General features: G+C 40.4%; 1 protein-coding gene across 2 annotated transcripts in view; it reads right to left on the reverse strand.

Moving 5' to 3' along the window:
* The window catches only part of COL9A1 (collagen type IX alpha 1 chain), an 82,749-nt gene extending 60,943 nt beyond the window's left edge, over positions 1-21,806 (reverse strand). Inside the window, exons 1-10 of one of the 2 annotated variants that reach the window (XM_045542252.1) lie at positions 21,635-21,660; positions 21,074-21,147; positions 19,812-19,889; positions 19,546-19,678; positions 13,866-14,262; positions 3,670-3,753; positions 2,882-2,902; positions 1,359-1,433; positions 946-981; positions 747-809 (exon numbers count right to left, since the gene is read on the reverse strand). In XM_045542252.1, coding sequence (XP_045398208.1) covers positions 747-809; positions 946-981; positions 1,359-1,433; positions 2,882-2,902; positions 3,670-3,753; positions 13,866-14,262; positions 19,546-19,678; positions 19,812-19,889; positions 21,074-21,147; positions 21,635-21,648 — 975 coding nt within the window. In that variant the 5' untranslated portion in view covers positions 21,649-21,660. Of the gene's footprint in view, positions 1-746; positions 810-945; positions 982-1,358; positions 1,434-2,881; positions 2,903-3,669; positions 3,754-13,865; positions 14,263-19,545; positions 19,679-19,811; positions 19,890-21,073; positions 21,148-21,634 lie in introns of both variants that reach the window. The other variant, XM_045542253.1, reaches the window with a different exon arrangement.
* Between the last annotated feature and the right edge of the window lie 2,751 nt (positions 21,807-24,557).

Genomic DNA, 24,557 nt, shown 5'->3' on the forward strand with positions numbered 1-24,557 from the left:
TCTGAACTTCCTTCAGATGGGGATAGGGGGTGGAGATAGGTAAATGGAAAAAAGGTTGCTAGTTCCCAATCTTCAAGCAACCCCAGCCAGCTCATTTCTGTCAGTAATGCCAGTCAGAAAAAAATACCACAGAAGGAGGGGAACACTAGTTTTGAATTTTCTATTCCATGTGTGTTGACCATTTCCCTGTTCCTGCCCCATCCCCACATTTCCCCACTTCCTTCAAGCACATCGTTCTTTTACTTACAGTCCTTGGAACTTAGGGGTGCTCTGCCCCTTTCCCCTGCCTGCAGCTTCTTTTTCTAAATTGATCCAGAGAGTGCTAGTGAAAGGGACAGCGGTGAGCCCCAGCTCCAGCCAAGGCCAGGACAATCCCACCCCCCAACTTCTAAGCCCCAGTGCCAGCAGTGGGGCTGAGACTTGGCAGGGTGGGCCGGGATGGAGCAAGGTTTGACTGTTAGAGGCAAGAAGTAGATACCCCAGCTGTTTTCTGAGAAGAGGAAATGCCAGCCAGAGCAGTATGCTCTCCCCAGGAAGCCTTGAGGTAGAGGTACCTTCACCTTTCATGGCCCCTTTGCAAACGCTGCCAGCTCCACCACCAGGCCAGTTCAGGGACACACGGAGTTCTCCCTCTCCCTCCCTTCTCTCAAACCCTCCCAGCCGCACGCACGCACGCACGCACGCACGCAGGCGCACGCCATCTCACGCACCCCAGGCCCGCAGCTCCCCAGCACCCGCCTACTCACGTCAGCGCCTGGAGTGCCGGGCCTGCCTGGAGCTCCTGGCTTTCCCGGCTCTCCCGCAGGACCCTGAGCGGTGAGGTGAGGGGCAGGGGACCAGGCAGGGAGAGAAAATTGTGCAAAGTTGAGACCTTTCAAACACATGTTGCTGCAAAACACGTCTGATGGAAGGAAGTGGAACACGACCTCCCCCCCATCAACTTACCACGGGGCCTGGGGGACCCTTTGGGCCTCGGTCACCCTGGAGGGAGAGAAGGAACGCGCAGTCTGAGTGGGAGACACTGGGAACCAGCCCACCCCCCCCCCACCCCGGGACAATCCCTTGTGAGTTCACCACGCAGATCCGACCCAAACAGGGTAAAGAACGAAAGGTGGAGGGTCATGACCAATAGGGACACTTCTATCTCCTCCTCCCAAAATTCCCAGACTCCTGGGATCCCACCCCCCAATGCCCAATTCTCGCCCAAGTCCAATCCTGCCTTTAAGGGGGTGGTAGGAAGGAGGACCCTGACCCTCCCTCTCTAAAATCCCATGGGAGCTGCGGGGGGCGGGGGCAGGGGAGTAGGAAAGAGCCTGACCGGGAAGAGACAGAGAGGGCGCCTGGAGATAGAAACTTACGTCAATGCCATCAATGCCCGGAACCCCAGGGGGCCCTGGCGGCCCTGGGGGACCCTGCTCTCCAGGGGGACCTCTCTGCCAAAAACAGCAGACACAGATTAGTAGAGCACGTTGGGAACAAGGAGCTACTGGGCGCAGTGTCTAGAGACCCCCGCCTCCTCCCCATAGCAATACCTCCCTGCATAGCCCAGATTTTTGAAACGCAATGTAATAAATGTGTCTCAGGCTTCCTAGCAAGCACAGGTTGGGGCCCCGCCATACTCTGAATGAGGTAAACTGTGGGGTTAGAGCAGGACGGACGCCCCTAAGGTGGGAGGAGGCTCCGCTGGGCCTCACCTGTACAGAGTGCATTAAGCTAAGCCCGAGGCGGGTTGTGAAAAGGGAGAGTCTAACTCCTTTTTTTCTCCAAAGGTATTTAAAAATGAAAGGGGGGGGGTCATTTGGTACCTTGATTTAATCAGTAATTGCAAGTCAATGTTTGGCCAGAATGGAACAGCCAAGAATGGAGAGACTCCACACCAGATAGACACAGTGTCGCTGTAAATCTTTCCACGTTCAGAAGGGGGAGGGGGGTATTCTTGAAAAGATTTGGGAGGAGTAGGGCAGGACCGCTGTGAAACCAGCACCTGGCCTCATTTCAGTTTTACCTGCAGTGACATTCCCTGGCATGAGGTCTTTGCACCTTGCTTCAGAACTACACCAAATTCCAGACTGACCCTAGGCTTTGACCCTTTTTATGGCCTGCAAATAGCTACCCTTTGATGGTACTAGAAGTAATGCTGACCTCTGAAATAGTATGGACGTGTTGCTTTGGGAATGTGAGACATTTTTTGCTTCTGATTTTAAAAAAAGAAGAAGAAAGACTCTTTCATCAAAGAAAACTTTGTTTTTCTAAACTCCAACGACCAGACAGGTTACAATGGGGTCTTTGTCAGCGAAACCTCAAACCTCAGCTGGGCTTTCCAGAGCCTGCCGGGTCCTCTCCAGCTTGGGAGGGAGGAGACACCAGAGCCTTTAGGAAGTTGCTGAAATTTTGTTGGGAGCCAGGGCTGCCCAGCTCCAATCCAGGAGCCGCCGGCACTGCTAGCAAGACTCACGGTTTAGTGCAGCCACCACGGGCTGGAGGAGCGGGAGAGGGAACTTGTCTGAATTCCCACCTTCTCTAGCAAGGCCTGCTCTTGACTGTGACCCGGAGGTGCAGGGGCGGGGGTCGGGGGAGTAAGAAGCAATACAGGCTAAAAATTAAGCCTCGGTCTCTAGTTACCTTCAGCGACAGAGACTGCGGTGTTAGGGCCCAGTGGAGGAACAGGTGCCCTTTCCCAGCCCAAGAGGTCACCTAGGGTCCCCGATTCCGACTGCACTAGCTGCAGGTGCTCCTGGCTGGAGGCGCCGCAGGTCGGAGAGCTGAGGATGCTCCGCCGTCCCCACAGCTCCCCCGACGGCTGCGCCCCAACCTGGCCTTGAAAAAATACAAACACTTGTGTGCGCTGGCAAACTACCAACACTGCTCGTCCCCAGCTTACCTCGTCGGTGGTCTGGCTGGGCTGGAGAAGAAAAGATGGGGAGAAAGTGAGAAAGCGACGCCCAGACTCTCGCACTCGCACAACTTACTTGAGCCGCGCACAAGCAGAGCCCCGCCAGCAGCAGCCCGAGGGCGCCGCGGCCCCGCGCCGTCCGGGTCATGCCCGCCGCCCTCGGCTAGTGCCCTGGCCCGGCCCTGCGGCCTGTCGCCCCGCAAAGCTGCCGGCCCCGTCACTCGCACGAAATGGCACTTGGACCGGCAAAAAAGAGCCCCCGGGACTAGCGTCCGCAAAGGTGTCCGGGCCTAGGAGGCGTACGTTCCCCCGGTATATGAATGGCCCTGGAGAGGGTCCCGGGGATTGGAGGAGAGCTAGCGGGCCGGGGAGGACGGATAGAATGACAACAGTCTCCCTTAACCCTTTCCCCGGCCGCACTTGCAAGGCCTGAGCGCGTCGCCCCGCCTGCGCCCCACCTGCCCCTGACGCAGCCTCTGGTTGTCCTCGGAGCCTCCCTCGTGGCCCGTGTCACTATCCGCGGGTTGACTTTCAAGTGTCCTTGAAGGGTTGTTTGAGAGTCCGGGAGAAGGGTCATAGCCACCACGGGGAAAACCAGACTCCCGGAGGTGGTTTCTACCAGCCAGGTTGTGAGCGCAACCTGCGCTTCCTTAACACTGGCTTGCTCAATGCAGCAAAGCACAGACTCTTTAGGGAAAGAAGGTGGGGAGGTTGATGAGAGGGAGAGGTGAGCTGGGCAGAAGTAGCCTTTGCAGGTAGGTAGTCAAAGGACTCACCGTTATTCTGGCTGGCAGCTCATGGCAAGTTTCTCTTCTGGGTCGCAGGGGGTCGCAATGAATCAGCATCCACTGAAGTTCAAACTGGAGAAAGGTAGCAGACAGTCAGTTAAGGTTCTTTTGGAAGACAGAAGCTGGTCATTTAAGAGAGAGATGAATTTGTGCGATTGGAGACCAGCTGGAACTGAGTGAGCTCATTGGACCAAGACTCTTGCTTTTCTTTGAAAGCAATTTACTAATGAAAATGGGCTGGAAGCCCTTCCCAGGTTTCTCTGATAATTGGATGTAGATGTCTTTAGCTTTGAATTACTCCATCATAGCCCTAGCCAGGAAAACTGACCACGGGCACTAATTTTCTATTTCTGTTTGCTCCACAATCTCAACAGGTAGATCCTATCAAATCAAGGTTCAGCGAGAACAAAGAACTGTCCGAGTTGAAAGCCAGTAAGTGTCAAAGCCTGGGTTGAAACCCAGGCCTATTGAACTCCACAGGGAATATATGCTCTAAAATTTTAGATAGGAGATTAGAGACAGAGACAGCAAAAAAGGTGGCAACCAGGAAGTAGAAGAACAAAAATCTAGTCCTGGAAAAAAAATTGTATGCTAGAGAAGACATTCTCCATGGAAGGGTCACAGTTTAAAATAAAGGAAAGATCCAAGGTGAAGAAAATTAGAGGGTTATTTAACAGTGGGGGGTGAGACTAAAAATTTTTTAAATTTGTATAATTTTACTCATTGGTTGAAAAGATAAAAATTTCTAGACACTTGAAATCCAATGTATCCTGATAACTTCTTACATTTTTAGTAAGTGTTAAGGAAGAAAGAAGAAGATAACAGGAAAGGAACAGAGCAAGGGATGAGTTGCCAAGTCTGAATCTGAAAAGAACCTCAGGCAACAAGGCAAAAAAAAATAAAATAAAAATGTTATATCCCACAGGAAGCCTGCAGCCATGTTCCATTTCTTGCTAGACACTTCCAATTGCATCCATATTTCTTGGTTAGTAGATTCTACTGGCATTATGCAAATGTCTGTCTAAGTATCCAGGCCCTACATCTAAATATTACCTCTTTTTGTTCATCCAATAGTGGTTTTCATTCCACCCCACCTGCCAAATGGATTCTAGATCTGCTGAGTCTAGAATGAAGTAAGATATGTTTTTTCTACTGTTTTGGAATCATCCAGAGTTGAGGTTACTGAATGGAAGATCAAAATTGGAGACAATGAAGTCCTTCCCTTCTACTCACAGAAAAAGGGGAACTTAGACAAAAGGAAGTTTTGGCTAACTGGAAAAACCTATATTCTTTGTTTAAATAGTTCATTAAAGCTACTCATTGCAAATGTGAGGTAATTCATTAGGCTGTTTTCTCAAAAATGTAATTTTCTCTGGATAAATTGGTACACCTGTTTAAATATGTGAGCTGCAATTGTGGCACGGGATAATGGGGGAACGAAATGTAATTCATCTGTGAATACAGGCTGGGCTGTTCAGAGTGCCACATAGATCAAGGGTTTCTGAACACATCTGCGCATCCACATAAACACCACCTACGCGCTAATAATCATCTATACAACAACCATTTTTTGGCATGCAATATAAATTCCAATTTGCATGCTAATTATTTTGAAGGCAGATTGGCAGAGTGCCTTGGTAAAAGTCATTTTCATTATACATCTAAAATGCTGATTTCCACACGTTTCTCATTTTTATACCTGAAATCATTTGTCTGTTTGAATACTCACTGACAGAATGTATGTGACAAATATTTTAATTTAGTCCTTCAGTCAACATTTTTGAAGTCCCAATATAGACGAAGTACTAAGGAAACATTCTAGGGAAAGCAGATAATTCCCTTCCCCACAATGAGTTCATAATTTGTAACACCTGAGAAAAATACAAGTAGAGAAACAAGAAGGGTTTTTTTTTTAGTCTACTAAGTGGAACATAAAATGCCCTAACAAAATTCATCCTTCTCAACATAAAATAATTCTCCACTGTCTCAAAGAAAACTGAATGGTGTGAGTGGCCTTACATCTGCCCAGATTTGGCATTAGTCAGTTCTTTTCTAGAGGACTGTTGCCATTGACATTAAGGTATAATTCCACTCTTGAGGATAGAGTGATGTCCAGCTGACAATACATTTAAGCAAGGAAGTTTGGCCCCAACTCTTTCTTCTTTTAATAGGGTTAGTGATTTCTACTTATTTTGCTAAGTTGTTGGGAAAGATTAATATGGTACTTAAGCCCTTCATAAGAACCAAACAAAAATGAACTGCAGACACCTATCTTTTCCTCCTGAGAGACAATTTTAGTGACAAACTATGAAATGTGGCTCAATGTTAATGAGATTGACACAAGGCTTGATTTATGCAAACTGAATTATGATTAAATTTTACAAACAGAAAACACCTGAAAACTAGCTCTTTAAAGGTAGATTTTTTAAATAAGACATGTTTCATTAAGCTTTTGTTTTCAGTGGCAACAAAGGTTTAAAGACATATTTGAATTCTCACATTTCAAACTTCCTTTCAGTCTATAACAAAATGTTGGTTTCTACCATAATAAAAGCTCTCCTCCAAGTGAAGCTTCCTGGTTACTGAGCAGAAGGTTCTGAGCTGCCTCAAAATGGAAATATGCCCAACTCTATGTAGATGAGGCATGCAGTTCCAGACATAGTGCTAGGTATGTAGTTACACAGGCAGCACTCATCTGGATCATACCAAAGGCTGCAGCAGAATGGTGAAAGGAAAAAGCAGATTTGGAGTTAGCAGACCTGGTATATAATAATTTATTTATTCAACATATTTTTATATAACACATTCATGTGCTTTGAGATAGGCACTATGAAAGACACAAAAATGTCTAGTATATAAGGCAGTATCTAGGCCAAAAATGTTTTTGACAATAAATACTATAGCAGTTGAGATGACAGAAATATTTCTCTGGCTAAGCTCATCAATGAAAAGATCAGATAACATAAAACATGTCAGTGGAGCCCTGGAGCGCACCCCCTCCCCGAAGCCCCACTTCTGCCTTCACAAGCAGAGATGGGGAGCGTGAAGGTTAGGGTTCTGAACAGAGAGGGTGACAACAGGGCACAAAAGTGGGAAGTGGTATATAGAGAAGAGACCAGATTCACTGGTGTAGAGTTGATATCAGATTTTTTTGACCTTGAATTCTAAGCTAAGGAATTTGAATATTATTAAGTAGATTACTATTGAATTGTCATTAAAAGATTTTTTGCAAGGGATGGAGATGGGAAAGGGTGACCTGATATGGAAGGCATCTCAAGGAGATTCATTTGGTCATAAATGCCTGATCCTTTGAGTCAGAAGGAGGATAGTGTGGCAAAGCATCAAGTGTTACACTCTGAACTATGGTGCGGTATCCTGAGTTAGTTGCCAATTAAAACAAAAAATCCTTCCCTTCATTTCACATCCCTCTTCAACTGCCATCCTATTAGCTATTCTCCTTTATACAAAACTCAAAACAGTTGTCTATATTCATTGTCTCCAATTCCTCTCCTCATTTTCTCTTGAACATTTCCCAGTAGGACTTTCACTCCCAACATTCCAGTGGGTCTTTTCTTAAGGTCACCCTCATTGGTTTCTAAACCCAATACAACCCCCCACTGCTAAATTTGACTGGCTTTTAAAAATAAATAAATAAACAAACCCACCCAACAGTTGACTCTCAATCCTTATTTTACCTATCCACAGCACTTGAATCAATTTCTAATTCTATCCTCTTTAAAATACTATCAAGAGCACCACAATCTCCTGATCCTTTCCAACATCACAGACTCCCCCTTCTTAATCTCTTTTGAAAAATCTTTCTCAACTCAGCAACCTCTAAATGTTGGTTATTTCAGGACTCCATCCTAGAACTTCTCTATTACACTAATCTCTTGGTGATTTCATGACTTTAAATACCATATATACATGTTGACAACTCCCAGAGTTCTATTCCCAGGAGGACTTGTCTCTTGTACTCCAGAAGCACACATCTAACTGCCTGCTCAGCATCTTCACTGTGATGTCTAATAATGAGCAAACTCCTGGTCAGACTTACACATTCCAAACCAATTCATGATTTTCTCCGTAACACCTGCTCTTCCCACGTCTTTCCCATGTCAGTAAATGGCACCTCTCTACTTCCAAATACTCATGCCCAAAATATTGGCTTATCCTCAATTCCTCTTTTTCTCTTACACCCCAAATTCGTTTTTCTTTACCCTCAAAATAATGGGGATCTGACAACACTGCACCACCTCCACCATTACCACCCTGTTCCAAACCAAGACCATCTCTGCCGGAATTATTGCAGTAGTTAAGATGTCCCTTGCTCCTAAGTGCTTCTATCCTTCTCGTCCCCCATGGTATATTATCAACATAGCAGCCTAAGAGATCCTTTTAAAATATGAGAACATATTGCTTATCTATCCCAAACCATCTGATAGCTGCCCATCACACACAGCATGAAAGCCAAAGGTGCTAACACAACTTCCCCACCCCATCTCTATCATGTTACCCTCCAACCTCATTGCTTCCTTCCTCAGTCTCATTCCAGCCACACTGGTGTCCAGGTGGTCCTCAAATGTAAGGCAGCACCAGCACCAATCCCTTTTCACTCACTGTTTTCTCTTCCTGGAACCCTCCTCCCCAGATGTCCACACGCTAACTCCCCCAACTCCTTCAGGTTTCTGCTAAAATATTTTCTTCTCAGTGAGGCACTCTCTCCAGGCACTTCAATTTCCTGCTTCATTTTTCCCCATAGCATTTATGACCACCTGGCATACCTTACAGGTACTCATTTATTCACTGTGTCTGTCTCCTCTCCCCATGTATACATTGGAACATTAATTTCTGTCTGTTTTTTCCACCACCGAAAATAAGTCCTATAACTTAACATATGTTTAATAAATAGCTGTTGAATGTCAATGAATGAATACATAGAGATGAATAGGAGATATAGTAATAAAAGAATTGATAGTATTTGCCTTCTGGTTTGAGTATGATTTGGGGCAAACCCCTTTCCCTCTCTGGGTTTCAATTTCTTCACATATAAACTGAGTGGTTTGAAGTAGATGAGCTCAAAGTTTCCTGCAGCTCTGAAAGCCATGATTCTGTTGACACCACATTGTAACCAAAAAAACTAACCATACAGAGATTAACGTGAACAAAGATTTCTTTATGATCTTAGCCCATATACATTTTTATAGAAATATAAAAACTAATAGCCCTGATTTTTTTATTGCAACAATATGGAAACAGCTGAGGCCAGTAAAAAAAATTTAGTGCTTTTAATTTTTGATTAAAAACAAGTTTAACTAGCATTTAGTTTTTATCCTAGTTATCCACAGCCTCTTCCCCCCAATCCTAACTCCTCTGTTAGCAGCTCTACTTTCTGTGTGTTCTCGTTTCATCGCCACCTAGTGGAAACCCCAGCTGATGTTAATACAGTTTGTAATGCAACAGGCTAGGTTCCATTTCCCAAAAATTGTTTTGACAGTCAGCATTCAAAAATATTTTAATCAAGCCAAGCTTTATAAAAAGTATCTCCTATGGATATGTATAGATAATATTACCATTTATTTTTATTAATTTAGTACTTTCAAGTGAAAGAGTATTTGTTAAACATGTACTTGTCAAAATAATTTAATAAGCAAACTTAGTTTAGATATGATGCATAGTAGATAATATGCATCCCTTAAACCACTAAAAACATAACTTTTCTGCAATATTTATCAAATTCCAGAAATAATATTAATCATAACTTCATAATTTATTTTTTCCATATTATAATTCATGAAACTTTCGTTGTTTTTACATTTAGAGGTTAGTGCGATTCAATTCTATGGAATAGAGAAAAAGCAAAACCACCAAGGGTTTTGCTAGCTCTCACATCTTCTCTGAATCTAATGAAGATAAACATAGAGCAACACATTTGAAACTATATTTTTAAAAGCATTAAACCTGTCTGATTAATCACATTCCATGTTGGTTTATTTGGAATATGCACAAGTACAAAGAATGGCTTAAATAATATATTTGTGAAGCCACATAAACTTTTATCTCCCCTCAAATAAGCCCAAACTCCCAGTGTACATCTCTGAAAAGGGAGAAAGGCCAACTTTGTCTTCTAATAGAGCTGTACCAAATAACTCTCCTAGGCAATCATGCTGACAACAAACAATAAAGAACCTGTCATAAAATAACATGTTTTTATGGTATGCTGCCAGGAAACAGAGCTTTGCAGTGGGATAAATGGCACCATCCTAAAATATTGGCACAAAGGAGAATAGAAAATATGGGATTTATTGCTTTAAAATCAAACTAACAATGTATTGCAGCAGTGCATCGGGAAAAAATATAAAATGCTCTGAGCCCACTAAATAACCATGAATGATGAGAAGGTATTTGAGTTGTAGATCACGTGAACAGCTATAGCACAAGCCTTATGAAAAGCTTTTGAAATTGGCTTCCCTTTTCCATTTAAAAAAGGGAAAGGGACCAAAGATAGGATAAGCAGAGGGAAAAATCACAAACAAATACAATCTAAGTGAGTCTTTTAGCACTAGTGATCCACCAAATGATGTTTTCAATTGCATTTTTATTATGCAGTTACTGGGGCTACCTTTTGACATCTGACAGTGTCTTTAGAAGGGACATTTTGCTTTTGATTTATTTATCAAGGAAAACCAAGGGTCGTCCCTCAAAAAAAGTATTCAATTAATGTAGAGTGTCAGCGATTAGAACGAATCCAATTGTATGAAGAAAATTTGAAAAATACACTGTTATCTATTGTTTTCATGCTATCTTTTCATGCTATTGTATTTTAATTTACATTTTTTTTACACCATAATACTGAGTATTTGCTATCTTCGAATTGAGAGAAGGATAACTTATTGGTACAGTTCTTTTACCTCTTAGAATATATGCATATCACTACCCATCACTCTCCAAGATTTCAAAGGGACAAGTAGTCATTGTCGATCTTCAATAACTGCCAGCAACTTCAGATTTCAGCCAAGTTGGTGAGAAATCCAAGATAATAGTCCGTACAATAAAAACAAGAGTGTAGGGACAACTTGTGGACACTTGGGCTTTGTCTGTGGACTTGTATAGCATGTAACTCTCTTCAGTTTTGAAAAGTAAGGAATGGTGTGGGAAGACTAATGGCTTCAAAAGAAAAGAATTGATACATGTAGGAATTTCCAAATGAGAGTCCCTTTGCCTGGGACAGTGGCCCTTCTCCTCTCCTGGATAACTAATTTATCCCCGGGGTTCTTCTCAGACATCATATCCTTCAGGAAACACCCTTGACCCCCACTCTCAGGCCTCCCTGCCCTGCTCTTGGTGAGGAGCTTTTTCTGTGTGCTTCCTGGTACATAGTACTTGTTGCTGTCATCGTCCTTATCATGTTATATTGTGATTGTTTACTTATCTCAACTCCTCATTCTCAATATACTGAAGAATACAAAGCTTGTGATGTACCTGACTTTGTATACCCGGTATATCTGGACCCAGTGAAAGTTTTCTAAATGAATAAACAAGTAGGATTAATGTCTGAGGACATGTTTTATACTGTCCAATCTTCTTTCTTTTTATTTTTTTTAACATTTATTTTGTTTTCCCTGAGAAGTAAATTCTGAAGCCAAATCACAAATGCCTTCCAAGGTAAGAATAATGACATGCTTCACAAGGAAACATGAATGGCTGCACATATTTTTCCTTTTATCAAAAGAAAACTAGCTGGCATAGCAGAAAACAAGGTAAATTAGAAATTTTGTGCCTAACCCTGCTTCTTACAAGCCAAGAGACCTGCTTGAGGTAACTTCTTCAGCTGAGAAATGGAGATAACACTATCTGTACTTGCTGTCTTTTAAAGTTGTTGCCAGGATCAAAGAAGTTAATGGGAATGGAAGCATTTTGAGAACTTTAAATTGGTATATTAAGGGTATTAGGGTGATTTTTAATATGCATAAGTTGGCTTTTCTTACATAGTTTTCTAATTCTTTGTCTTATACAGGGTGAAGGTTGAAGAACACATTTTGGTGAGAAGTTTGCTTGACATTGTCACTTCCAGTCCTTGAATGTAGGTAGGATTTTTTGGCCTATAACTTTGATGTAGTTTAACTATGATTGTCACTACCACCACCACCAACACCATCCAGTGTGGAACTTTAATGGGATGTTGGGCTCAAGTCTTTTTTGTATTTCCTGGTAGGGGTGTCAGAATTCAGTCTGAAGAAAAAAATCTGTACATGCCTATTTCAAATTCTTTTTAACATTAGCTACAGCATACTGACTTAGAAAAGCTCCTCCGTGGACCAGAAACATAAGGTAAAACCAGCTGCCAGGTTTCTAGTTGCATTCCTGCACATGGCAGAATAAAACAGAAGACAATTTCTACTAACTGGTCTCCAATGTGATGTCAGACTAGACTTGGCAGAAAACCTACAATCAGCTATGACATTATTGGCAAGACTATAATGTAGTGAAGTAATATTGAGACTTTACTACCCTGGCAATCAGACAATTTAATAGCATCTTAGCACCCAGAATTCAGAACTATAAACACTTAAAATATTTTTTTAAAGCCAAAGAATCAATAAATCAATTTTAAAATACTCGATTGATATTCATAACAGTGAGGAAATAATCTAAAGTTTCTTCCCCCTCACCTGTCATCCAGAAATGACGCAGCTATTGCAGAAGTTCGGTGTTATCTAAAATCCTTTCCAGTATCATTGCAAAGATCTTGCTGCATGAAATTTCAAGATGGCACAACAGTGGTCCCATCAACTTTCTAACCCAGCCACTCGAGGTGTGATAACTCATTAAATGAAGAAATACTTTCTCAAGAGTCTACAAGCCAGAGTGGTAGTGTGACAGTTACAAATTGTTTCCTGTCCATCACAGAATATAGAAATTTCACACTACCCTTCACACTAATCACAATTCTTCCCTTGAAACCAAGTGATTTGAACAATTCCATTACTGAAATCCCTGTCCCTGATAACCTTTTTTCTTTGGAGAAGTACACAGAAACAATTCAAAATCATTGTATCACCCCTGCTACACTCCATGATATGGGGCTTGTGACTAGAATGTAACAGCTCCATACCACTATGATGGGGTTGCAGGGGAGGCATTGGCATCAATGGTTTATTTATTGAGCTCAAAATTCTTTAGTTTCCCCAAGGAGACACTTGTCCTCTGAGCTACATTTTCTAAATTCCTGTTATAATATTATAAAATATCCTTTTAAAGGATTGTTCAGCAAAAGTGTAACAATTCAAAATGATAGAACTATATGGCACAATTGGCATATTAAGAACTAGTTGGCACAATTACTTTGTCATTATATAATTCCTTACCTTTATAAACATGGATCTTTATAGTAAAACTATGAACAGAGAGCCTTAAAATCCTTTATTTCTATAATATGCATGCAAGATCTACTCCTAAGTAGATAAATATTATGCCATCAACATAATTTTCATTCTTGTTGATCAGATATCACAGGGCTTCCTAACCTCCTCTCTCACCACTCTGCAGGTAGCATCCTTCACCCGGTCACACACACACACACACACACACACACACTCACACATTTTCATATATATCATGATATATCATTCAAATCAGCCAGTCCTAGACCTTTGAATGTGCCCTACCTATTCTATAATTCTTTTTCCCTTAATGGTCTTACACTCAGCTAGAATGCACTTTCTCCCACTCTTTTGCTAATTTAAATCTCTCCATTTTAAAGTTCATTGCTTCTAAGAAACATGGGATTCTTGACTAACTAAATCCATCACTCATGTTAACCTTACTTTGAACATTCTCATGAATTATATATACACAATAAGTGCCACACCAATATGGCTTTCTTTCTAAGTTGCCTCAGAAGGATTCTGGGTGCTCCAGGTGGGCATGTAACACCTTCCAAGTAAACTTTAGGCTCCTCAAGACCGGAAGCTATCTATGCAAATTCCTCTGATTCTGCATTCCATCTGGTACATGCTATGCTCAAAATAGGCACTGAAAGCTTTTTGAATAAGAGCTTGAGGAAATTTTTTTAAATGAATAACTGTTGTTTAAGATATTCAGCTGATTATCAAAGATGTCTGAGGTATTAACTTTTAGCAGTATGTTTTTGCTTTAATCTTAGTTCATAGTTTTATACTTACTGGAACAGAAACTTGAGGGTTATCTACAAGTTTTCCCAGCACAGCGAAGCCATCAACATCAATTGGGCCTCTTGGCTTTATTGGTAAGGATTCAATCCTGTTGCAGTCAACAAAAAGAGTAGCACTGTTCCTTTCCACACCAATCATGATCTTATGCCACTGGGAATCAAACAAGGAGGGCAAATTCGAAAAGGCTGCAGTTTGGAGACTTCCATCCAGTCCTTTGTATGAAAACGCAACGGATTTTGTTTGGCCATTAATCTTTATGCCAACTTGCTCCTTCCCTGAGGAATCCTGAATCTGCCAAATGTTCCAGTTCTTTTCAAGTGTGTTTCCAGTCATCCGAAAAGTAGTTAAAAAGGAGTATTCTTCAGGCAGTCCACTGGGATATAAATTCCTGAGTATAATTTTAAAATAGCAAATATCAATCATGTTTTCTGTACCCATACATATTTACCATATTCTCTTTTTATGTTAGATTCTCGACCCATGGAAAGGCTACAGTGTGAAAAACTATGTAGTATTTGTTCTTTCACAACTGTTAATAAAGGCCTTCACAGAAGTTCAATCATTCCATCTTAAAATACATGCTTTAAAAAACCCTCCCTCATAGCTAAGGAAGGTTCCCAATGCCACATAATCCCAACAATATTACTATTTATGATTCCCAAAGAGCTACTGTTCAGCAATTTCATCTCAGCCAAAAAACACATTCTTGCAGACTTCTTGGCAACAATTCTTTCACAAGTGAGAGACAAAATCATTAGAAATCCAAATCAGCTCTACTAGTTTATGAAACTATTTAAAGCAGTCAGCAGCAGCTTTTAATTTTTTATTTTAATGTAACATGTTAAGATTGTTATTTTCATAACTGCTTGGGAATTCCACTCCATAATTATATCCAAGATCCACATAAGCATTTTGAGAATCAATAACTGTAGAGACCTTAGAAGCTTCTTCACACTGAGTATGTTTTTTTTGGGGGGGGGTTGTTTGTTTGTTTGTTTGTTTGTCTGTTTGTTGAGATAGGGTCTCATTCTGTCACCTGGGTTAGAGTGCAGTGGCGTCATCATAGTTCACTTCAATCTCAAACTCCTGGGCTCAGGTGATCTGCCTCAGCCTTCCAAGTAGCTGGGACTACAGACATGTGCCACTACATGTGGCTAAATTTTTAAATTTTTTGTAAAGATGGAGTCTCACTATGTTGCTTAGGCGGGGGATGTTTGCTTTTTAAGGAGTTCAAAATACTATGTTAAAGTAGCAGCTTGTCACTGAATGTGTGACAAGGGAAAGGTGACCAGTTCTTACGTCTCTACACCAACCCAGTTGTTCCTTAATCTGCCAGTTGAGACTGTAGCATTGCTAATTCCTTTACTGCTTTAAATGGAAGCATAAGACAGGTTGTGTCCATAAGGCATCTCCAGTCTATATAAAGACCATAATCTGGAGCTGTACCAGCTACCTGGATCTTCTGTTGAAGCCAACCTACTAGAAGTTAAAGACTGAACTTTAAAAATCAGAACATGTTAAATGAAAACACCATCTTTCAAGGACTTGAAGGTTTTATGCTTCTACCTTCCTCCTTCTAAGCATAGAAAAGTTCCTAAGCAAGGAATAAATGCTAGGCAAACTAGATGCCATTGAATTTTCTGTGCTAAATAATAAAATTTGGTATTTCTGAGAACAGGTATGGACCAGGACCCAGAGTCCCAAATAACCTTCCTTTAGGTCAAACTTTTGTTATGTATCCCTCTTCAATTTGCTAAGATTTTCTGCCTTTACTTTGACTTTAACTATAAAACTTTATCTCTTATGATAGCATAAACAAACCTTTAACTTCTTTTTCTTAAATATTTTTGCAAACTTTCAATAAAATGGGACAATTATCTCAACAAATTGTATTGCTTTGTTAGTTTTATAAGGATAACCAAAATGTGAAACTTCTCATCTGAGTACCCTCCTTTTATCATCTGAGTCTTCCTTGTAGCCATTATTTTCTAATATTTTGGTTTGTATTTAGGGTACTGGGTGAATTCCTTTATCAATGCACATTTTTATATGATCATTGGTGATGTGTATTATTCTTATTGCAGAGTTTTCAATTCACTATTTATCTTTTATATAGGGCAAGTGTACAGGGGGTTTGAACATGTACCTTTAAAAATATTCAGTTTGGAGCTAAAGAAGAAAAATTTATACAAGAACCATTTACTGTTTCCCATGTGGAACTGTCTAGCACATCACCCCAGATATTTGTTTTTAATATATTTTTCTGTTTGTCATATTGTCTTTGACTTTATATTTTTCAGAATTATACTTATTCCAGAATGACCCCTTGAGAAGATACTAAGGTTCATTAATGACAATATAATGTACTGCCTATTATATAACTATGAAATGTTATGGAAGTTTCTACAACTGATTTAACTGACCTTGATAAATTTGAAGCTGGGAATTGGTGTATGTAATGCCCAAAACTAGAAAAAGGGGGGGGGGGTTGGGGTTGCTGAATGAATACCTCATTTATAAATATGTATTAAACCGAGGTTATCTGTCTCTTTCTCTCTGCACATATGAAGATAATATATATGTGTGGATATGTGTACAAATATAATTTATCATGTTATTCATTTTTCTAACTACACTAGTACAGTAAGTCAATATGGTAAGGGGAAAAATTATTTTATTATTCATATTAATAAAATATGTATGTATTCATATATACCTAAGACCATTTAAAAGTCTCACAAGTCTAATTTATAGAACAGCCAGCCCCATTGACTTTTTTGAACACCTGAAATTCTGCTCTTGCAAATATGCTGTACACATCGATAAGTAAACTTGACAGGATGCATAATTTAAAAGAAGTTGGGTCTATAAATGATTTATTTCATTATGTTACAGTCTGCACAGAGCACCTTAAATGAAGAACCATAAGGATTTGAATAAAAGATTAAAAAGCCTTTGAGCCTTGGAATATTGGTTATGACCTTGACCCAAAGAAAGCTAAAGACTGTGTTTTTAAGGCAAATAAACAAGATATTTGTCAGTGGGAGTTGAGAATGAGAAATGATTATGTCTAAAGAATAAAAGACAGCAAAAAAATTACGTGTCTCATAAGCTTTCAAAAATTGAAAAGATAAATAAGGATAAATTGTGACTCTATCACATTAATTCCATATACCATATTCTTCTTTTCCTCCCACAAAGATCCTGCTAATAGTTTCTTTTCGCTATCTCAGGGCCTATATTCTCCAACACAGAAAATCCCTTTAAACCAAGATTGTCTACCCTCTGTATGGCCTGAGAGCAATTCCCATTTCTACCCTCCCCATCACCTGGCTTTTGAATGAGGAGGGCTTAGAGGGCAGCTGGAAAAGAAAGGCTCCACTAGGAGAAAATACTCTCATCTACACACACTCTGCTCTTCTAGTGCTTTCCACCACTAATAATAAACACTTACCTAATACCACTGAGTACCAAGCTCTGTTCATGCACTCTCCAGTTATTAACATTTACTCTACATAGCAACCTTATGACATAGTTCTTACTATCGCTAATTTTAATCTAGGGGAACTGAAACAAAGACAGTTGAAGTAACTTGCCCAAGAATAGATTTCACTGCCTATTTGGGACTCCACATATCTCAGCCCTATGACTCTCCCTTTGTCTTTTTCTTTCTTTCTCCAATTTCCTTCTCCGAATTCCTTCCTCCTTTCCTCATCTTTTAATAAGCCTTGACAGTAAAACAAGAGTTTTTATCCTTTGTGGGAGCAGAGAGTCAAGGATATAATGAATATGAGGCATTGGTTATAGCCTGGGTGCACGATTTAGAGAAAAACAACCACCACCACAAAGGTGAGCAGGAGGGAGGGGGACTATGTGGCCTCATGTTGATCAATCTCTGAATTTAGAGTTAATGACAGTCCAGATTGTAATCTCAAATCACAGAGTAGAAAATTAAGTCAGCCTTGGGAGTCTTATGTCATGTTTAATTGTTTTATCAAAGAAAAAAATCTGGCCTGGTGCGGTGGCTCACGCCTGTAATCCTAGCACTCTGGGAGGCCGAGGCAGGTGGCTTGTTTGAGCTCCGGAGTTCGAGACCAGCCTGAGCAAGAGCGAGACCCCGTCTCTACTAAAAATAGAAAGAAATTAGCTGGACAACTAAAAATATATAGAAAAAATTAGCCGGGCATGGTGGCGCATGCCTGTAGGCCCAGCTACTCAGAAAGCTGAAGCAGGAGGATTGCTTGAGCCCAGGAGTTTGAGGTTGCTGTGAGCTAGGCTGATGCCACAGCACTCTAGCCCAGGCAACAAAGTGAGACTCTGTCTCAAAAAAAAAATAAAAGAAAAAGAAAAAAAGAAAAAAAAAAATAGAAGTTTAAGAGCACAACTCTATGTGAAAAGAAAATATAAGCAAAAAAAAAAAAAAAAAGTCAGTGTAGCTGTTATCATGCCAATAATCTTTCCAAGTAGTTTTCTAGGGTCAGTATGGAGTAGTGGTTAGAAACACAACCTCTGAAACCATGCTGTGTGGGTTTCAATCCTCCCAGCATGTCCCAACTTTGTAACCTTACGCAAATACATTAAACTTTTAGGGCTCAGTTTCCTTCCCCATGATATAAAGATAATAATGTGCCTTCATCATAGGGTTGTGATGAGGATGGGATTAATATTAATTAGTAAATTTGTAAAAAGAGTTTATACGTGCACTATGGTTGTATTATAAAATATACAGTAATATACTGTATGTTCAAAATATGAATTTCTACCTGCAATCTGGTACTATATTATATCAGATTGTTTTAATTTGATCACGTTTTTTATTTTTATCAACATTTGAGTTTTGATATTATTTTCCTGTCCTAATTAATTGTTATTTACCTTTGCACCTTAATCTTTATTAAAGTCTTAATTTTCTTATTCATCTACTAAAGGAATATTAATTCTACTTTTTTGCAGTACACTAAAACATATAATAGTTACAAGAATCACAAACAAGGTATTTAGGTATATCAAAGGTATATCAAAACTAAATCACTGAAGTTCATTCATAATGAGGAGGATTTAACACTTACACATCCACTAAAGTATGTCAGTTATAAACAATTTAAAGAATAAAAGTCTTGGTTCAAGAGAAGGAGATCAGTGAAGTCAGGAATTTATTTTATTATTATCATGACCATTGTTTCTGTTATAATCATTTTAGTTCTGCTTTTGTTTAGTGTCTGCCAGGAGCCAAGGAGAGGAAGTGCGGTTCTATTAAATATTTCAGCACCACGATACTTGAACAGCACCCTTGTGAGTCTTCTATCCACCCTGTGGCTTCTAGTTAAATTTATGCTTAACCTCTGGCACTTTTCACAGAGGGTCCTTTCAGTCAAAACCAAACAAATTATAGAAAAACAGAAAGAAAAGTAATAAGAACATGCCCTGAATCAGTGTATAATAGTCTCAGTGAAGTTTTTTTCCTGAAATGGAAAGTAAATTACATACTGAAAACATGAAGACCAGTATTCAGGCACTGAAGATAGGTAGGTAAATAAGTTCCTTCATCTTTAAATAAAAGTATGATCCGAGAAGCATTGAGTATGAGAAAATACTCTAATATTAGATCACTATCCATTTTTAAAAATGCATTTGAGGCAGATAATTAGATAAAATGTTTTTGACACATTACCTGGTTGGAACTCTGAAGTCTACATTATTTCCCAGTTTGTAAGCCACTTGTAATGCAGTTGATCCCACAACTCTCTGGATAGCTCTTCTAGATGCTGCTTTATCTACCTGGAACTGAGAAATCAGGTCAAACCCTATAGAAAGGGAATACAAAATGAAAAGTCCAAAATGAGATTGCTTTTATTCCTTTCCACAACTGTCCCAAATAAAAGAATATATCAGGTTTCCAGAAAGCATGCATTTTCAATGTGATACATTGCTACTTGCCTGGTAAGTCATCTTGGCCAATTCTGATCTTTGGACAGAGTTCATTTCCACCGTTAGAATCTGAATTGACAGGGAATCCTGCAAAAGACCAGGATGGAACAATAATAATAACTGAGCAACTATTTAAAATACAATATTATACCAGCTCCTTTATAAGTAGTGTATTTGGCTTTAACTCTATCCCTCTACGATTATAATTCTTTCACCTTCCACTCATCCTGGAAGGGATACAAGGCACAAGGTTGCTTTAATAATTTGTGCTGGTAAAATGTTCCTTTTGGGGAGGTTAGGAATTTGTTCTTTTTGGAACCAAAAATGCATAATGTCCTGAATTGCACAGGGTCAGAAGCCTGTTTGGAAAACTTCTGGTGGTTTGGGCTAGAAAATATTCCTTAAAAACCATAAATTTTAGAATTTCAATGGTAATCCAGAGCCAGCCTCGAGGCAGTTCTAGAGGGTAGAATTTTTAGGAATTTTTGTCAACTAGAGAAGAGAAATGGGGAAGTCTTGGGATTCACTAATCCTAAATAAAATATAGAGCATAAATTTAATTTCATAAACTCATTCTAAGAGATCAAGTAAAGGTCCCAACTAGATTATTGCTAGCATCCTAGAATTCGTAAGAGTAACAAGATGAAGAAAATCATCACAAGAAGGATTAAACCCTCAATTTGATGAGAAATCCTAGATGAGAATTGGGTTCTCCTTGCACAAATAGGAAGTTGCAGGGAGGAAGACATTTTTCACCACCACATTAGGCTTCTTGTCACCGTCCACCCTCAGTGCCTTGCTAAGATTCATCTGACAATGGAGACTTCCTAGACTTCAGAAAAAGCATCACCCAATTACAAAGCTTTGGCCTAGCCATCACGGCACATCAAAAATACTCTTTACACCTCCCTGGCCCCAGATTATCGAGGTCCGCCCATCCATCCATCCATCCATCTATCTACTGATTCATTCCTCCATACAGTCACCCAAACTTTACCAATCACCATCTGAACCAGGCACTGCACTAGGAACTGGAGCAGACAGATGGGCCTTCCTGCCAGCCGTGATCACTGCCAGGACTTACTTTCCACTCCCAGCATTGCCTACAAAACACCAGGCACTAGAGTGTCTCCGTGGCCCGAAGCAGGACGGAAGAGACTGAGGGTGTGAAGGATCATGGATGCCTCACTCAGTCTGCATCCAGCCACAGCCCTGCCTGGCCATTTCTGGAAACAAGTGATATTTCAAAATCTAGAAACTATGGCCCTTACTTGGGCGACGCTTGATAGCCGCAGATGCCCAGGGTCCCATGAAACTGCACACGAAGAAGAAAACTGGAATTTTCCTGAAGGTAGAAAGAAGAAAAATGACTCAAAAAGGAGTCCCTCCAGATGGGGACTACTTTCATATTTTCAAACCTGGTAAACCTAATTAATGTATGTGATCAAATCCCAATATAGTTTATTTTTTTATTTTGACTTTGAAACTTTACTGAGAAATGTAATAAATTGATATGTTTCCAGCTCTCACTGTCCTTGTTTTATCAACCTCACTTTCTCGGCGTCTACCTATCTCACTGTTTCTATACTTATTTCCTTGTCTTTTCTTTTATATTTGATTTTCTGCCTCTCTTTCTGCAGCTGTCTCTTTCTCTCTTTTTCTCTCTCTTCTGTCTTTAATGATTACTCTCGTCTTGCTCTTTCGTCTGTCTTTGTCTCTCACCTGGCCCCTGATCTCCTCTCACGCTACCGTGGCTGCAAAAACACAGACCCTTGGTCCTGAGGGCCCCCAGCCCAGACTCCCCACAACTCTTCCAAGTGTCACAGTCTTACCAGAAGTTCTTCATTTTCCCAGTTGGTTTTCTTTGGTTGCCACGGTCCCTGCGAAGAAGGGGTTGGAGGGGAGTCACTGCTCCCCCAAGACCCCTTCCCTGTCACCCTAGGACTGTGAGTTCTGGGCCCAGCCTTGGTCCCTCCTGCCCCTGTGAGGGCTAAAAGCAAAGGGAGAGAACCAGAGGTATCTGGTGACACTTTAAACTGAAGCAGAGGAAAGGGGTGGGGAGAGGCGGCCCCGTAAGTCCAGGCCTAGCCAGGGGTGTGTCCTCAAAGCTAACAAGGTTGCACTGAAGAAGGGATTAACAGGGGAAAGTTTGCTGAAAAGAAAAAATATAAAATCAGGATGTGGGAAAATTCACCAGAAAGATCCAGGCAAGCTGCTATAGGAACACAGTAGCAGCTTTCAGAACTGCTATAGGAACACAGTGGAAGCTTTGAGAACTGCTATAGGAATACAGTGGAAGCTTTGAGAACTGCTATAGGAATACAGTGGAAGCCTTTGGGTGCTGAGGTTGCAATAAAGAGGTGCCCCCTGGAAGGCAGAGGTGTGAGAACGTGTGGTGAGCCTTTGAATCTTCATTTGTTATGACGCTTACTAGTTGTATGTCCTTGGGCAAGTTTGTTAACCTCTCTGTAACTCAGTTCTCCTAACTGTAAAATGGGTTGAAAATACATAAAAACAATTGTTTTGAGAACCCATCCTAGCCAACACTTCATTTTGTGCCTCCCTCTATTGAATATGCTTGAAGCCTAATGACATTTAATTCTCCCAACAACACTGCAAGGTAAGACTCAAATTTCTTATTCTCTAGATGAGAAAATTGAGGCACAGAAAATGAAGTCATTTGTTCAAAGTTGCACAACTATTATTCAATATGTTAGCTCTCTCTACTTCATAGCTAGAAATCTTGATAAAAATGTAACATCAAGCCCCCTAGTTGTTGTTTCTTCTTAAACTTTGAGATTACAATATATTCTACTAAACTCTAGTAATCTCAGAGCTATACTGTACCTGGAAATAAGCAACATATTATTCTCCACTAACAAGTTGAGAGCAAGTTACAAGGCGCACGTACTTGGAGAGATACATTTTATTAGCACCACTATTATACACCACACACCCTCTTCCTCTCCCCAGAACCTGAACACCTCAAAAAAAGGCCCAAGAGACCCCATAGTTCCCATCCCACCCACTCAGCACGGCCTACTTCTGGCCCATCTTGGGGGACATGAGTGTCTAGTCCAAAAACAGAGATTCAGAAGATCCAACGATCTCAGTAAGTCATGGCATCAAGAGCAAAGTAGTTTTGAGGCGGCTTTGCTCCTTTGAAATTTCTTTTAGTTTTTTTATTGATTTAATTTTTTTATTTAATTATGAAACAACAGCATTGCTTTTTATTTTTCATTTGTTTATATCTCTTCAAAAAAGTCCTTTTGTCTTCTGCCTCCCCCAGCTCACTCATGAACAGTGAACTAAGCAAACTTTAATATCCATGTGCTTCTCCATTTGTTTTCCAATCATAGCCTACTTGTTGGAGTCCTGTCTCCCCCTCACAGAGGGACATCCTTGTTCTCATGCTGTTTGGGGCTTTCCACAAGGCCCTGTCATTCACCTTCTGGCTATCAAAATTCTCGTTCCCTAGGGAAACCATCCTGGCTCTGTGACAGAACTACAAATGGCCAGAGCCTAGCTTATTTGCTTAGGTCAGCCAGGGCTTATGGGAAAGAAGCAGTCTATTAACCTCAGAGGAGAAATGGCGTAGCTGTTGTCAGCTGAAGACCCTCCTGACATCTTGAAATCACACAAGGTAAGCCAGCCCTAGATCCACAGGGAAAAAGGCAATTTCCAAAGGGACTTTCCATCAAAGTTCTTTATTTGCAATACAGATCCTCTCATATTACTTACTCTGGTGAGAAAGAAGAGGGGAAGATTTTTCTATGGAATGAAATGTTTGGGAAATCCTTTCATTAAGTGTTTTAGAGATCTTGCCTCTGTGTTTTCCCCTCCTCCTCCCACTTTAAAGAATCCTCTTCAACCAGAATCTGAAACAGAGTGAAGGACCTTTTAATAAAAAATAAAAGAATAAAGAGGAAATAGGTTTTCTCGTAAGTGGTTTGGCCTCTTTCTAACTTGGCAGTTTTATTTAAGATGGTGATGAGCACGCCACAGCTCTATTAAAGAAAGATTGTAAATCCAGAGAAAACAAAGACACATACAATCTTTGAGGACAATTTTTTCTCCTCTTTCCACTCCCATTTTCTATTAATCATGTTTCCTAACATGACATTTGAGTCTCACAGATAGCAGTGCAAAACCCACCCTATTCTGGTCTGGGTCAGTTTGCACCTCAAAGTCACAGACACATGAGCTTTTGCTCCATTAACACTGTTCCCTCCCTTTACCTAGCAGCTCTGCTCTGAAAAACCATGGGGAAATGAAAGCTGGTCAATCATGTCAGATTGTAAATGCACTGACAGCTTGATATTTAAAATGATTCATTTTAAAAATGGAAGCATTTTATACAGAATAATTATACTTTCCCTCCTCTTTACTCCCTCTTACCCCACCAGACACACTTTGTTCTACAGAATATACACGCACATTAATCTTCCCCTTTTCATAAAGCAAGAATTTTATTTATTTACCGCTTAAATTAGGGAACATCATCACAAATGATGGTCTACTTTCTTTCATTTGTTTATTCAATCATTAATTGAATAACTATATACCATAATGTATGTACCAAGTATGTGCTAGGAGTTGAAGAGACAAAAATTGTGAAAAAAACACAACTTTGCCCTGGGAAAGTTCACAGTCCAATGGGGAAGTCCACTATGAAAATGACTGCAATACAGTGAGTAAAAAAGGCCATAGCGCCACTGAGAATATCTATGAGCACAGTTCAAGGGCATCAGGAAA

This window comes from Lemur catta, chromosome 2, assembly GCF_020740605.2.
Source record: "Lemur catta isolate mLemCat1 chromosome 2, mLemCat1.pri, whole genome shotgun sequence".
Lineage (NCBI taxonomy): Eukaryota > Metazoa > Chordata > Mammalia > Primates > Lemuridae > Lemur > Lemur catta.